Source organism: Macaca nemestrina, chromosome 4 (genome assembly GCF_043159975.1).
Source record: "Macaca nemestrina isolate mMacNem1 chromosome 4, mMacNem.hap1, whole genome shotgun sequence".
NCBI classification, from domain to species: Eukaryota; Metazoa; Chordata; class Mammalia; order Primates; family Cercopithecidae; genus Macaca; species Macaca nemestrina.
Genome location: NC_092128.1, coordinates 185,808,379 through 185,822,341, shown reverse-complemented (window position 1 = coordinate 185,822,341; position 13,963 = coordinate 185,808,379). Strand labels below are relative to the sequence as shown.

The 13,963-nt window shown below is 52.6% G+C and overlaps 1 protein-coding gene across 3 annotated transcripts in view; it reads left to right on the top strand.

Moving 5' to 3' along the window:
* LOC105472576 (WDR4 tRNA N7-guanosine methyltransferase non-catalytic subunit) overlaps positions 1 to 13,963 on the top strand; it is a 38,053-nt gene that overhangs the window by 2,709 nt on the left and 21,381 nt on the right. For 2 of the 3 annotated variants that reach the window (XM_011725948.3, XM_011725947.3), the window contains exons 2-3: positions 61 to 126; positions 2,397 to 2,537. In XM_011725948.3, coding sequence (XP_011724250.2) covers positions 61 to 126; positions 2,397 to 2,537 — 207 coding nt within the window. The remainder of the gene's footprint in view (positions 1 to 60; positions 127 to 2,396; positions 2,538 to 13,963) is intronic. The other variant, XM_011725949.3, reaches the window with a different exon arrangement.

The following is a 13,963-nucleotide window of genomic DNA, read 5'->3' as shown; positions in this document are numbered from 1 at the left end:
AAGTTGCTATTTCTGTCTAATGGTAACTCCTTTTAAAATCATTCTGTTATTTCTCTTTAGTGACGATGACAGCCTCTTCATCTATGACTGCAGTGCTGCGGAAAAGAAGTCACAAGAAAATAAAGGGTGAGATGTGGGGAAGCTTTTCAGGGCCTGATTTAATGGTTCGATAATGGGACCAGAGGGTCTAAGAAGCGATTATTGTCTTGCTGAATTCTTAGCTTCTGTCCCACAGTGGTGCGGGTAAGTACCACCTCGGCAGAGACATGTAAAAGTAACTTTCAAGTTAGGCATTAAGAGTACATTGTTGGGCAGGCGTGGTGGTTTATGCCTGTAATCCGAGCACTTTGGGAGGCCAAGGAGGATGAATCACCTGAGGTCAGAAGTTCCAGACCATCCTGGCCAACATGGCGAAACCCTGTCTCTACTAAAAATAAGTTAGCTGGACGTGGTGGCAGGCACCTGTAATCCCATCTACTTGGGAGGCTGAGGCACGAGAATCTCTTGAACCTGGAAGGTGGAGGTTGCAGTGAGCCAAGATCACGCCATTGCATTCCAGCTTGGGGAATAGAGCAAGACTCCGTCTCCAACAACAACAACAACAACAAAAAAGAGTACAGTGTTAGTGCCAGGTGCAGTGACTCATGCCTATAACCTCAGCACTGTGGGAGGCCAAGGTGGGAGGATCACTGAGTTCAGAATTTCGAAGCCAGCCTGGCCAATGTGGTGAAACTCCATCTCAACTAAAAATAAAAAGATTAGCCAGGCATGGTGGCAGGCACCTGTAGTTCCAGCTACTGAGGAGGAGACTGAGACAGGAGAATCACTTGAACCTGGGAGACAGGTTGCAGTCAGCCGAGATCACGCCACTGCACTCCAACCTGGGTGACACAGCGAGACTCCGTCTCAAAAAAACAAAAACAAAAACACAGTGTTAGGACTTTTCTGGATACTTTTAGTTTCTGTCAGTAATCACATACCTTTTTTTTTTTTTTTTTTTTTTTTTTTTTTTTTTTTTTTTTTGAGACGGAGTCTCGCTCTGTCGCCCAGGCTGGAGTGCAGTGGCGCGATCTCGGCTCACTGCAAGCTCCGCCTCCCGGGTTCACGCCATTCTCCTGCCTCAGCCTCCCGAGTAGCTGGGACTATAGGCGCCCACAACCGCGCCCGGCTAATTTTTTTTGTATTTTTAGTAGAGACGGGGTTTCACCGTGGTCTCGATCTCCTGACCTTGTGATCCGCCCGCCTCGGCCTCCCAAAGCGCTGGGATTACAGGCGTGAGCCACCGCGCCCGGCCTCACATACCTTTTTTTTTGTTTTTTTTAGACAGAGTCTTGCTCTGTCGCCCAGGCTGGAGTGCAGTGGCGCGATCTCAGCTCACTGCAAGCTCTGCCTCCTGGGTTCATGCCATTCTCCTGCTTCAGCCTCTGGAGTAGCTGGGACTACAAGCACCTGCCACCACACCTGGCTAGTTTTTTTTTTTTTGTTTGTTTGTTTTTTTTTTGAGACGGAGTCTTGCTCTGTGCCCCAGGCTGGAGTGCAGTGGCGCGATCTCGGCTCACTGCAAGCTCCACCCCACCCGGGTTCACGCCATTCTCCTGCCTCAGCCTCCGGAGTAGCTGGGACTACAGGCGCCCGCCACCTCGCCCGGCTAATTTTCTTGTATTTTTAGTAGAGACGGGGTTTCACCGTGTTAGCCAGGATGGTCTTGATCTCCTGACCTCGTGATCCGCCCGTCTCGGCCTCCCAAAGTGCTGGGATTACAGGCTTGAGCCACCGCGCCCGGCTTTTTTGTATTTTTAGTAGAGATGGGGTTTCACTGTGTTAGCCAGGATGGTCTCCATCTCCTGACCTCGTGATCCACCCTCCTTGGTCTCCCAAAGTGCTGGGATTACAGGCGTGAGGCACTGCGCCCAGGCTGCCTAATTTTTGTAGTTTTTTGTAGAGACGTGGTTTCGCCATGTTGCCCAGGCTGGGCTTGAGCTCCTGAGCTTAAGCGATCCTCTCGCCTTGTCCTCCCATAGTGCTGAGATTATAGGTGTGAGCTACCACACCGGGCCTGTTACTAGTATTTTTAGTGTGAGTTTATCCCTGCCTCTAGCCTTGGGTTAGTCCTTGCCCGTGAGGAAGAGGGTCATGTGTCTTTGAGAGTTCTTCCAGCTTAGCTCTCTGGGTTCTGGCACGTATGCTGGGAGATTTTCTCTTTAGTTAGTCTTCACGCTGATAAAATTAGAGCTGTTTGGAACTTCCCCATGTCCTTTTAGTATGTCTGTAATTTGGCTACATGAACCCCTTAACAGTTTCTACCTCCTCCCGTGTTAGAAATTACCATGCTGGCCATGGGGGAATGCATTCTTATTACCTTAGCAGAAGCTTAACTGTCTTCCTCTCTTCCTCAGGGAGGACGCGCCCTTGGACCAGGGGAGTGGTGTGATTCTGGCGTCCACCTTCTCCAAGTCTGGCAGCTATTTTGCTTTAACTGATGACAGTAAGCGTCTGATTCTTTTCCGTACAAAACCATGGCAATGTCTGAGTGTCAGGTATGAGATGCTAACGCTGGATTCTTAAGCTGTCGAATGCACACCTTGTCCTTGCATGCCTGTAGCAATAGTGACCATAACATGGTGATAAGTGATTGACATGGAGCTGCAGTTCGGTGCCAGGCACCGCTCAGTGCCGTATGTGTGTTGGCTGATCTGATCCTCACAGCAGCTCTGGGAGGGTGCAGGGGTGCTGTTCTGTTCCCCGTTGGGTGGTGAAGAGTTAGGTAGCAGACCTCTGGTGAGTGGGCTTGGAAGACAGAGCCGGGCCCTGTGGCTCGTCCCTCTGGCTGCAGTGTTGGTGCCGGTGCCCCTGCCTTCCAGGGCGGTCCTCTGTCGTTGTGATTAGCGGGAAGGAGGCTGTGGGCCTGCACTGGAGAGTGGTAGGGATTTGGGGTCTGTTGAGGGTGGGTTTAGTGCACATATGTCTGAGTGTCTGAAGAGTGGATGGGGAGTGCATCCGTGTGGATGAGGAGGCCAGTAACTGGCAAGAACGGAGATACCGCTATGCCTTACCCTCTTACCAAGCAAAGTCCAGGAAGGTTCTTCTGCCTTCCCTATTCCTCTTTTTTTATTTTTTTGAGATGGAGTTTCACTCTTGTTGCCCAGGCTGGAGTGCAGTGGTGCGGCGATCTTCGCTCACCGCAACCTTGACCTCTCAGGTTCAAATGATTCTCCTGCCTCAGCTTCCTGAGTAGCTGGGATTACAGGCCCTCGCCACTATGCCTGGCTAATTTTTTGTATTTTTACTAGAGACGAGGTTTCACCATGTTAGCCAGACCAGTCTTGAGCTCCTGACCTCAGGGTGATCTGCCGGCTTCGGCCTCCCAGACTGCTGGGATTACAGGTGTGAACCACTATACCCGGCCTGTCTTTAAGATTTTTATTTCATCTTCTTTTTTTTTTCTTTTTGAGAAGGGTCTCATTCTGTCACCCAGGCCGGAGTGCGGCGGTGCGATCTTGGCTCACTGCAGCTTCCGCCTCCTGGGTTCAAGCAATTCTCCCACCTCAGCCTCTCGAGTAGCTGGGACTATAGGTGCATGCCACCATGCCCAAGAATTTTTGTTTTTTGCTAGAGACAGAGTTTGACCACATTGGCCAGGCTGGTCTCAAACTCCTGATCTCAGGTGATCCACCCGGCTCAGCCTCCCAAAGTGCTGGGATTACAGGCTTGACCCACCGCTCCCAGCTTCATCTCATTTTCAAAGAGAAGAGTAAAAATCCAAATTCAGCTGGGCGCAGTGGCTCCCACCTGTAATCCAGCACTTTGGGAGGCCGAGGCAGGTGGAGTGGATCACCTGAGGTCAGGAGTTCGAGACTAAGCCTGTCCCACATGGCAAAACCCCGTTTCTACTAAAAATGCAAAATTAGCCGGGCATGGTGGTACATGCCTGTAGTTCCAGCTACTCGGGAGGCTGAGGCAGGAGAATCTCCTGAACCCAGGAGGCGGAGGTTGCAGTGAGCCAAGATCATGCCATTATACTCCAGCCTGGGTAACGAGCAAAACTCCATTTCAAAAAAAAAAAAACCAAATTCTAGGTGGCATCAAAAGCAATGAATGCCTGTTCTGTCCTCTCTTCCAGTCAGGTTAAAAAGAAAGCCCTGAAACGCTGCATCATTTCTACTTTATGTGTTTTTGTGTATATGGGTTTTACTATACATGTTTTTATGTGTATGTGATTCACAATATGTTTTTGTGTATCAGGTAGGTAATAGATGCGCATGGTTTAAAAACTTAAAACACAACAAAATTAAACCAAAGCATATGCAACAGCCTCCCTTCTCACCTGCCTTCCGGCTCCTTTCCCATAGGCCGTGATGGTTTCCCAGTAGGAAAATGACTTTTAACTGCATGTCCCCACATGTCCGAGTCATAACTGATAATAAATGGCTGCTTCCACCTGAGTGCTGTGGATTGCATCATCTTTATCTTGAAAGACCTGTGAACGGCAGCCTCTTGCTAAGATAGCTGCAACACGAGTAAGTCATTTAGGACCTAGAATAGAGAAGATGGGAAGTATTTTCAGGATTCAGGGTGAATGCCTCAAGGTGGCCTTGAGGTGTCCTGCCCTGCGCCCTCCACAGGGATCTCTGCAGGTGGCAGGGGCTTTCTAGTAGGTTGGCCTTGACTTTGGATTTCTCAAACAGCCTGTGGGAAGGAGGGATGGATAGGTTTTCACCCTCTCAGTGTTGAAAGAAGATGGTAGTTGTCCTAGTCTGCTTGGGCTGCCTAACAAGATACCACAGACTAGGGGTCTTAACAATTTTCTCACAGTTGTAGAGGTTGGAAGACCAAGATCAAGGGGCTGGCAGGGCAGGGCTGGTTCCTCAGAGGACTCTCTCCCTGGCTTGCCGATGGTGTCTTCTCCCTGTGTCTTCACAGAGTCGTCCTTTTGTGTCTATGTCCTCATTTCCTATTCCTGAAAGGAGACCGGTCAGATGGGGTCAGGACTGCCCCATTGGCCTCTGTTTCACCTCCGTAAAGGTCCCATCCAAATACAGTCACATTCTGAGGTCGTAGGTAGGTCAGGGCTTCCACACAGGAGTCGTGGGTTGGGGGATTCAGTTAAGCACATAACAGTTCGTCTTGCCTTTTGGACCCTGGCTGCTGTGGAGAGCTTTCATAATTCACATGAGATTCTCAAAGGGGGCTTTGACTCCCAAAAGGTAAAAATGAAATGATCCAAAAGAATCTGATGGTCATTAAAAAAAATTTTTTTTCAGGGGGCGGAGTTTCACTCTTGTTGCCTAGGCTGGAGTGCAATGGTGCGATCTCAGCTCACTGCAACCTCTGCCTCCCAGGTTCAAGCAATTCTCCTGCCTCAGCCTCCCAAGTAGCTGGGATTACAAGCATGTGCCACCATGCCTGGCTAATTTTTTATATTTTTAGTAGAGAAGGGGTTTCATCATGTTGGTCAGGCTGGTTTAGAATTCCTGACCTCAAGGTGACCCACCCGTCTCAGCCCCGCAAAGTGGTAGGATTATAGGAGTGAGCCACCGCGCCCAGCCTGGTAATTATTTTCCTAAAGTAAAGGACCTGGCTGAGCTCTGACAGGCATGTGCACAAGAGCCACCTGGGTGTCTTGTGAAAGCGCAGACTTTGTCATTTATTTCATCTGGGCTAGGCCATATGCTCTGCAATTTATTTATTTGTTTATTTGTTTTGAGACAGAGTCTTGCTCTGTCACCCAGGCTGGAATGCAGTGGCCCAATCCCGGCTCACTGCAGCCTCCACCTCCTGGGTTCAAGCGATTCTTCTGCCTCAGCCTCCCGCGCAGCTGAGATTATAGGCGCTTACCACAATGCCCAGTTAATTTTTGTCTTTTTAGTAGAGATGGGGTTTTGCCTTTTGGCCAGGCTGGTCTTGAATTCCTGACCTCAGGTGATCCACTCATCTCGGCCTCCCAAAATGCTGGGATTACAGGCGTGAGCCACTGAGTCCAGCTACAGCAATTTTCTTGACTGTCCGTCTACTGGTGGTCAGCATTTTTGTTTTGTTTTGTTTTTTGTTTTTGAGATGGAGTTTCGCTCTTGTTGCCCAGGCTGGAGGGCACTGGCACGATCTCGGCTCACTGCAACCTCCACCTCCCAGGTTCAAGTGATTCTCCTGCCTCAGCCTTCTGAGTAGCTGGGATTACAGGCATGCATCACCATGACTGCCTAATTTTTTCAATTTTTTTAGTAGAGACAGGGTTTCATAATGTTGGCCAGGGTGGTCTTGAACTCCTGACCTCAGGTGATCCACCCGCCTCGGCCTCCCAAGGTGCCAGGATTGCAGGTGTGAGCCACTGGTGCCCAGCTGGAAGAGCAACTTTTTATGTACTTAAGAATCATTTGTGTTTTGTAAGCTGTTTTTTTTCCCATATCCTATGTTTTTCCATTGGGGTATTGTTTATTGGTTTGTAGGAGCTCTTTATATTAGGACACTTTATTTTTACAGAATAAGCCCATCTACCAAAGTATCGCTCTCACATGGCCTTTCTGTGGCACAGGTGTGTAAGGTGAGCTGCACCGGTAACCACTGAGACTGGATTAGCATTTTCCAGTACCCTTGCCTTAACTTCACAGCCCTGGGGTGGAGAACAGGTGCAGAGCTGAGATCCATGTGCTGATGTGTACGTGGATCTCAGACTTGATCCAGTTACTTAGACGACAGTGGAATGTGTGGGTTCCCGTTCAGCTATGGTGAGTGGGGTCGTAGAAGTTGAGAGCAAATTCTCACTTGTCTGCTTCCCCTAGAGTACAGTTCGGTGTCCTCCCGTGCTACCTTTTGCCTTTTTTATCCTTTGGTTTTGGTCTGTACGGAAAATTGGAAACCACTGAGAAGTACAAATGAGAACAGTAACAAAAACCACCCTGAATCTCACCACCCGGAGTCAGAGTGTGTGGTGAGCACTGGGGCCAGGCGCTCCTCGGCTCTGCAGATGGATTACAGTATTCGCATGTGTTACATTGCCCAGAGTCAGAGTGTGTGATGAGCACTGGGGCCAGGCGCTCCTCCTCTCTGCAGATGGGTTACAGTATTCGCATGTGTTACATTGCCCGGAGTCAGAGTGTGTGATGAGCACTGGGGCCAGGCGCTCCTCGGCTCTGCAGATGGATTACAGTATTCGCATGTGTTACATTGCCCAGAGTCAGAGTGTGTGATGAGCACTGGGGCCAGGCGCTCCTGGTCTCTGCAGATGGGTTACAGTATTTGCATGTGTTACATTGCCCGGAGTCAGAGTGTGTGATGAGCACTGGGGCCAGGCGCTCCTCCTCTCTGCAGATGGATTACAGTATTCGCATGTGTTACATTGCCCAGAGTCAGAGTGTGTGATGAGCACTGGGGCCAGGCGCTCCTGGTCTCTGCAGATGGGTTACAGTATTTGCATGTGTTACATTGCCCGGAGTCAGAGTGTGTGATGAGCACTGGGGCCAGGCGCTCCTCCTCTCTGCAGATGGATTACAGTATTCGCATGTGTTACATTGCCCGGAGTCAGAGTGTGTGATGAGCACTGGGGCCAGGCGCTCCTGGTCTCTGCAGATGGGTTACAGTATTTGCATGTGTTACATTGCCCGGAGTCAGAGTGTGTGATGAGCACTGGGGCCAGGCGCTCCTCCTCTCTGCAGATGGATTACAGTATTCGCATGTGTTACATTGCCCGGAGTCAGAGTGTGTGATGAGCACTGGGGCCAGGCGCTCCTCCTCTCTGCAGATGGGTTACAGTATCTGCATGTGTTACATTGCCCGGAGTCAGAGTGTGTGATGAGCACTGGGGCCAGGCGCTCCTCCTCTCTGCAGATGGATTACAGTATTCGCATGTGTTACATTGCCCGGAGTCAGAGTGTGTGATGAGCACTGGGGCCAGGCGCTCCTCCTCTCTGCAGATGGGTTACAGTATTCGCATGTGTTACATTGCCCAGAGTCAGAGTGTGTGATGAGCACTGGGGCCAGGCGCTCCTCCTCTCTGCAGATGGGTTACAGTATTCGCATGTGTTACATTGCCCGGAGTCAGAGTGTGTGATGAGCACTGGGGCCAGGCGCTCCTCCTCTCTGCAGATGGGTTACAGTATCTGCATGTGTTACATTGCCCGGAGTCAGAGTGTGTGATGAGCACTGGGGCCAGGCGCTCCTCGGCTCTGCAGATGGGTTACAGTATTCGCATGTGTTACATTGCCCGGAGTCAGAGTGTGTGATGAGCACTGGGGCCAGGCGCTCCTCCTCTCTGCAGATGGGTTACAGTATTCGCATGTGTTACATTGCCCGGAGTCAGAGTGTGTGATGAGCACTGGGGCCAGGCGCTCCTCGGCTCTGCAGATGGGTTACAGTATCTGCATGTGTTACATTGCCCGGAGTCAGAGTGTGTGATGAGCACTGGGGCCAGGCGCTCCTCGGCTCTGCAGATGGGTTACAGTATTCGCATGTGTTACATTGCCCGGAGTCAGAGTGTGTGATGAGCACTGGGGCCAGGCGCTCCTCGGCTCTGCAGATGGGTTACAGTATTCGCATGTGTTACATTGCCCGGAGTCAGAGTGTGTGATGAGCACTGGGGCCAGGCGCTCCTCCTCTCTGCAGATGGGTTACAGTATTCGCATGTGTTACATTGCCCGGAGTCAGAGTGTGTGATGAGCACTGGGGCCAGGCGCTCCTCGGCTCTGCAGATGGGTTACAGTATCTGCATGTGTTACATTGCCCGGAGTCAGAGTGTGTGATGAGCACTGGGGCCAGGCGCTCCTCGGCTCTGCAGATGGGTTACAGTATTCGCATGTGTTACATTGCCCGGAGTCAGAGTGTGTGATGAGCACTGGGGCCAGGCGCTCCTCGGCTCTGCAGATGGATTACAGTATTCGCATGTGTTACATTGCCCAGAGTCAGAGTGTGTGATGAGCACTGGGGCCAGGCGCTCCTCCTCTCTGCAGATGGGTTACAGTATTCGCATGTGTTACATTGCCCGGAGTCAGAGTGTGTGATGAGCACTGGGGCCAGGCGCTCCTCGGCTCTGCAGATGGATTACAGTATTCGCATGTGTTACATTGCCCAGAGTCAGAGTGTGTGATGAGCACTGGGGCCAGGCGCTCCTGGTCTCTGCAGATGGGTTACAGTATTTGCATGTGTTACATTGCCCGGAGTCAGAGTGTGTGATGAGCACTGGGGCCAGGCGCTCCTCCTCTCTGCAGATGGATTACAGTATTCGCATGTGTTACATTGCCCAGAGTCAGAGTGTGTGATGAGCACTGGGGCCAGGCGCTCCTGGTCTCTGCAGATGGGTTACAGTATTTGCATGTGTTACATTGCCCGGAGTCAGAGTGTGTGATGAGCACTGGGGCCAGGCGCTCCTCCTCTCTGCAGATGGATTACAGTATTCGCATGTGTTACATTGCCCGGAGTCAGAGTGTGTGATGAGCACTGGGGCCAGGCGCTCCTGGTCTCTGCAGATGGGTTACAGTATTTGCATGTGTTACATTGCCCGGAGTCAGAGTGTGTGATGAGCACTGGGGCCAGGCGCTCCTCCTCTCTGCAGATGGATTACAGTATTCGCATGTGTTACATTGCCCGGAGTCAGAGTGTGTGATGAGCACTGGGGCCAGGCGCTCCTCCTCTCTGCAGATGGGTTACAGTATCTGCATGTGTTACATTGCCCGGAGTCAGAGTGTGTGATGAGCACTGGGGCCAGGCGCTCCTCCTCTCTGCAGATGGATTACAGTATTCGCATGTGTTACATTGCCCGGAGTCAGAGTGTGTGATGAGCACTGGGGCCAGGCGCTCCTCCTCTCTGCAGATGGGTTACAGTATTCGCATGTGTTACATTGCCCAGAGTCAGAGTGTGTGATGAGCACTGGGGCCAGGCGCTCCTCCTCTCTGCAGATGGGTTACAGTATTCGCATGTGTTACATTGCCCGGAGTCAGAGTGTGTGATGAGCACTGGGGCCAGGCGCTCCTCCTCTCTGCAGATGGGTTACAGTATCTGCATGTGTTACATTGCCCGGAGTCAGAGTGTGTGATGAGCACTGGGGCCAGGCGCTCCTCGGCTCTGCAGATGGGTTACAGTATTCGCATGTGTTACATTGCCCGGAGTCAGAGTGTGTGATGAGCACTGGGGCCAGGCGCTCCTCCTCTCTGCAGATGGGTTACAGTATTCGCATGTGTTACATTGCCCGGAGTCAGAGTGTGTGATGAGCACTGGGGCCAGGCGCTCCTCGGCTCTGCAGATGGGTTACAGTATCTGCATGTGTTACATTGCCCGGAGTCAGAGTGTGTGATGAGCACTGGGGCCAGGCGCTCCTCGGCTCTGCAGATGGGTTACAGTATTCGCATGTGTTACATTGCCCGGAGTCAGAGTGTGTGATGAGCACTGGGGCCAGGCGCTCCTCGGCTCTGCAGATGGGTTACAGTATTCGCATGTGTTACATTGCCCGGAGTCAGAGTGTGTGATGAGCACTGGGGCCAGGCGCTCCTCCTCTCTGCAGATGGGTTACAGTATTCGCATGTGTTACATTGCCCGGAGTCAGAGTGTGTGATGAGCACTGGGGCCAGGCGCTCCTCGGCTCTGCAGATGGGTTACAGTATCTGCATGTGTTACATTGCCCGGAGTCAGAGTGTGTGATGAGCACTGGGGCCAGGCGCTCCTCGGCTCTGCAGATGGGTTACAGTATTCGCATGTGTTACATTGCCCGGAGTCAGAGTGTGTGATGAGCACTGGGGCCAGGCGCTCCTCCTCTCTGCAGATGGGTTACAGTATTCGCATGTGTTACATTGCCCGGAGTCAGAGTGTGTGATGAGCACTGGGGCCAGGCGCTCCTCGGCTCTGCAGATGGGTTACAGTATCTGCATGTGTTACATTGCCCGGAGTCAGAGTGTGTGATGAGCACTGGGGCCAGGCGCTCCTCGGCTCTGCAGATGGGTTACAGTATTCGCATGTGTTACATTGCCCGGAGTCAGAGTGTGTGATGAGCACTGGGGCCAGGCGCTCCTGGTCTCTGCAGATGGGTTACAGTATTTGCATGTGTTACATTGCCCGGAGTCAGAGTGTGTGATGAGCACTGGGGCCAGGCGCTCCTCCTCTCTGCAGATGGATTACAGTATTCGCATGTGTTACATTGCCCGGAGTCAGAGTGTGTGATGAGCACTGGGGCCAGGCGCTCCTGGTCTCTGCAGATGGGTTACAGTATTTGCATGTGTTACATTGCCCGGAGTCAGAGTGTGTGATGAGCACTGGGGCCAGGCGCTCCTCCTCTCTGCAGATGGATTACAGTATTCGCATGTGTTACATTGCCCGGAGTCAGAGTGTGTGATGAGCACTGGGGCCAGGCGCTCCTCCTCTCTGCAGATGGGTTACAGTATCTGCATGTGTTACATTGCCCGGAGTCAGAGTGTGTGATGAGCACTGGGGCCAGGCGCTCCTCCTCTCTGCAGATGGATTACAGTATTCGCATGTGTTACATTGCCCGGAGTCAGAGTGTGTGATGAGCACTGGGGCCAGGCGCTCCTCCTCTCTGCAGATGGGTTACAGTATTCGCATGTGTTACATTGCCCAGAGTCAGAGTGTGTGATGAGCACTGGGGCCAGGCGCTCCTCCTCTCTGCAGATGGGTTACAGTATTCGCATGTGTTACATTGCCCGGAGTCAGAGTGTGTGATGAGCACTGGGGCCAGGCGCTCCTCCTCTCTGCAGATGGGTTACAGTATCTGCATGTGTTACATTGCCCGGAGTCAGAGTGTGTGATGAGCACTGGGGCCAGGCGCTCCTCGGCTCTGCAGATGGGTTACAGTATTCGCATGTGTTACATTGCCCGGAGTCAGAGTGTGTGATGAGCACTGGGGCCAGGCGCTCCTCCTCTCTGCAGATGGGTTACAGTATTCGCATGTGTTACATTGCCCGGAGTCAGAGTGTGTGATGAGCACTGGGGCCAGGCGCTCCTCGGCTCTGCAGATGGGTTACAGTATCTGCATGTGTTACATTGCCCGGAGTCAGAGTGTGTGATGAGCACTGGGGCCAGGCGCTCCTCGGCTCTGCAGATGGGTTACAGTATTCGCATGTGTTACATTGCCCGGAGTCAGAGTGTGTGATGAGCACTGGGGCCAGGCGCTCCTCGGCTCTGCAGATGGGTTACAGTATTCGCATGTGTTACATTGCCCGGAGTCAGAGTGTGTGATGAGCACTGGGGCCAGGCGCTCCTCCTCTCTGCAGATGGGTTACAGTATTCGCATGTGTTACATTGCCCGGAGTCAGAGTGTGTGATGAGCACTGGGGCCAGGCGCTCCTCGGCTCTGCAGATGGGTTACAGTATCTGCATGTGTTACATTGCCCGGAGTCAGAGTGTGTGATGAGCACTGGGGCCAGGCGCTCCTCGGCTCTGCAGATGGGTTACAGTATTCGCATGTGTTACATTGCCCGGAGTCAGAGTGTGTGATGAGCACTGGGGCCAGGCGCTCCTCCTCTCTGCAGATGGGTTACAGTATTCGCATGTGTTACATTGCCCGGAGTCAGAGTGTGTGATGAGCACTGGGGCCAGGCGCTCCTCGGCTCTGCAGATGGGTTACAGTATCTGCATGTGTTACATTGCCCGGAGTCAGAGTGTGTGATGAGCACTGGGGCCAGGCGCTCCTCGGCTCTGCAGATGGGTTACAGTATTCGCATGTGTTACATTGCCCGGAGTCAGAGTGTGTGATGAGCACTGGGGCCAGGCGCTCCTCCTCTCTGCAGATGGGTTACAGTATTCGCATGTGTTACATTGCCCGGAGTCAGAGTGTGTGATGAGCACTGGGGCCAGGCGCTCCTCGGCTCTGCAGATGGGTTACAGTATCTGCATGTGTTACATTGCCCGGAGTCAGAGTGTGTGATGAGCACTGGGGCCAGGCGCTCCTCGGCTCTGCAGATGGGTTACAGTATTCGCATGTGTTACATTGCCCGGAGTCAGAGTGTGTGATGAGCACTGGGGCCAGGCGCTCCTCGGCTCTGCAGATGGGTTACAGTATCTGCATGTGTTACATTGCCCGGAGTCAGAGTGTGTGATGAGCACTGGGGCCAGGCGCTCCTCCTCTCTGCAGATGGGTTACAGTATTCGCATGTGTTACATTGCCCGGAGTCAGAGTGTGTGATGAGCACTGGGGCCAGGCGCTCCTCGGCTCTGCAGATGGGTTACAGTATTCGCATGTGTTACATTGCCCGGAGTCAGAGTGTGTGATGAGCACTGGGGCCAGGCGCTCCTCGGCTCTGCAGATGGGTTACAGTATTTGCATGTGTTACATTGCCCGGAGTCAGAGTGTGTGATGAGCACTGGGGCCAGGCGCTCCTCGGCTCTGCAGATGGATTACAGTATTCGCATGTGTTACATTGCCCGGAGTCAGAGTGTGTGATGAGCACTGGGGCCAGGCGCTCCTGGTCTCTGCAGATGGGTTACAGTATTTGCATGTGTTACATTGCCCAGAGTCAGAGTGTGTGATGAGCACTGGGGCCAGGCGCTCCTCGGCTCTGCAGATGGATTACAGTATTCGCATGTGTTACATTGCCCGGAGTCAGAGTGTGTGATGAGCACTGGGGCCAGGCGCTCCTCGGCTCTGCAGATGGATTACAGTATTCGCATGTGTTACATTGCCCGGAGTCAGAGTGTGTGATGAGCACTGGGGCCAGGCGCTCCTGGTCTCTGCAGATGGGTTACAGTATTTGCATGTGTTACATTGCCCAGAGTCAGAGTGTGTGATGAGCACTGGGGCCAGGCGCTCCTCGGCTCTGCAGATGGGTTACAGTATTTGCATGTGTTACATTGCCCAGAGTCAGAGTGTGTGATGAGCACTGGGGCCAGGCGCTCCTCGGCTCTGCAGATGGGTTACAGTATTTGCATGTGTTACATTGCCCAGAGTCAGAGTGTGTGATGAGCACTGGGGCCAGGCGCTCCTCCTCTCTGCAGATGGGTTACAGTATTCGCATGTGTTACATTGCCCGG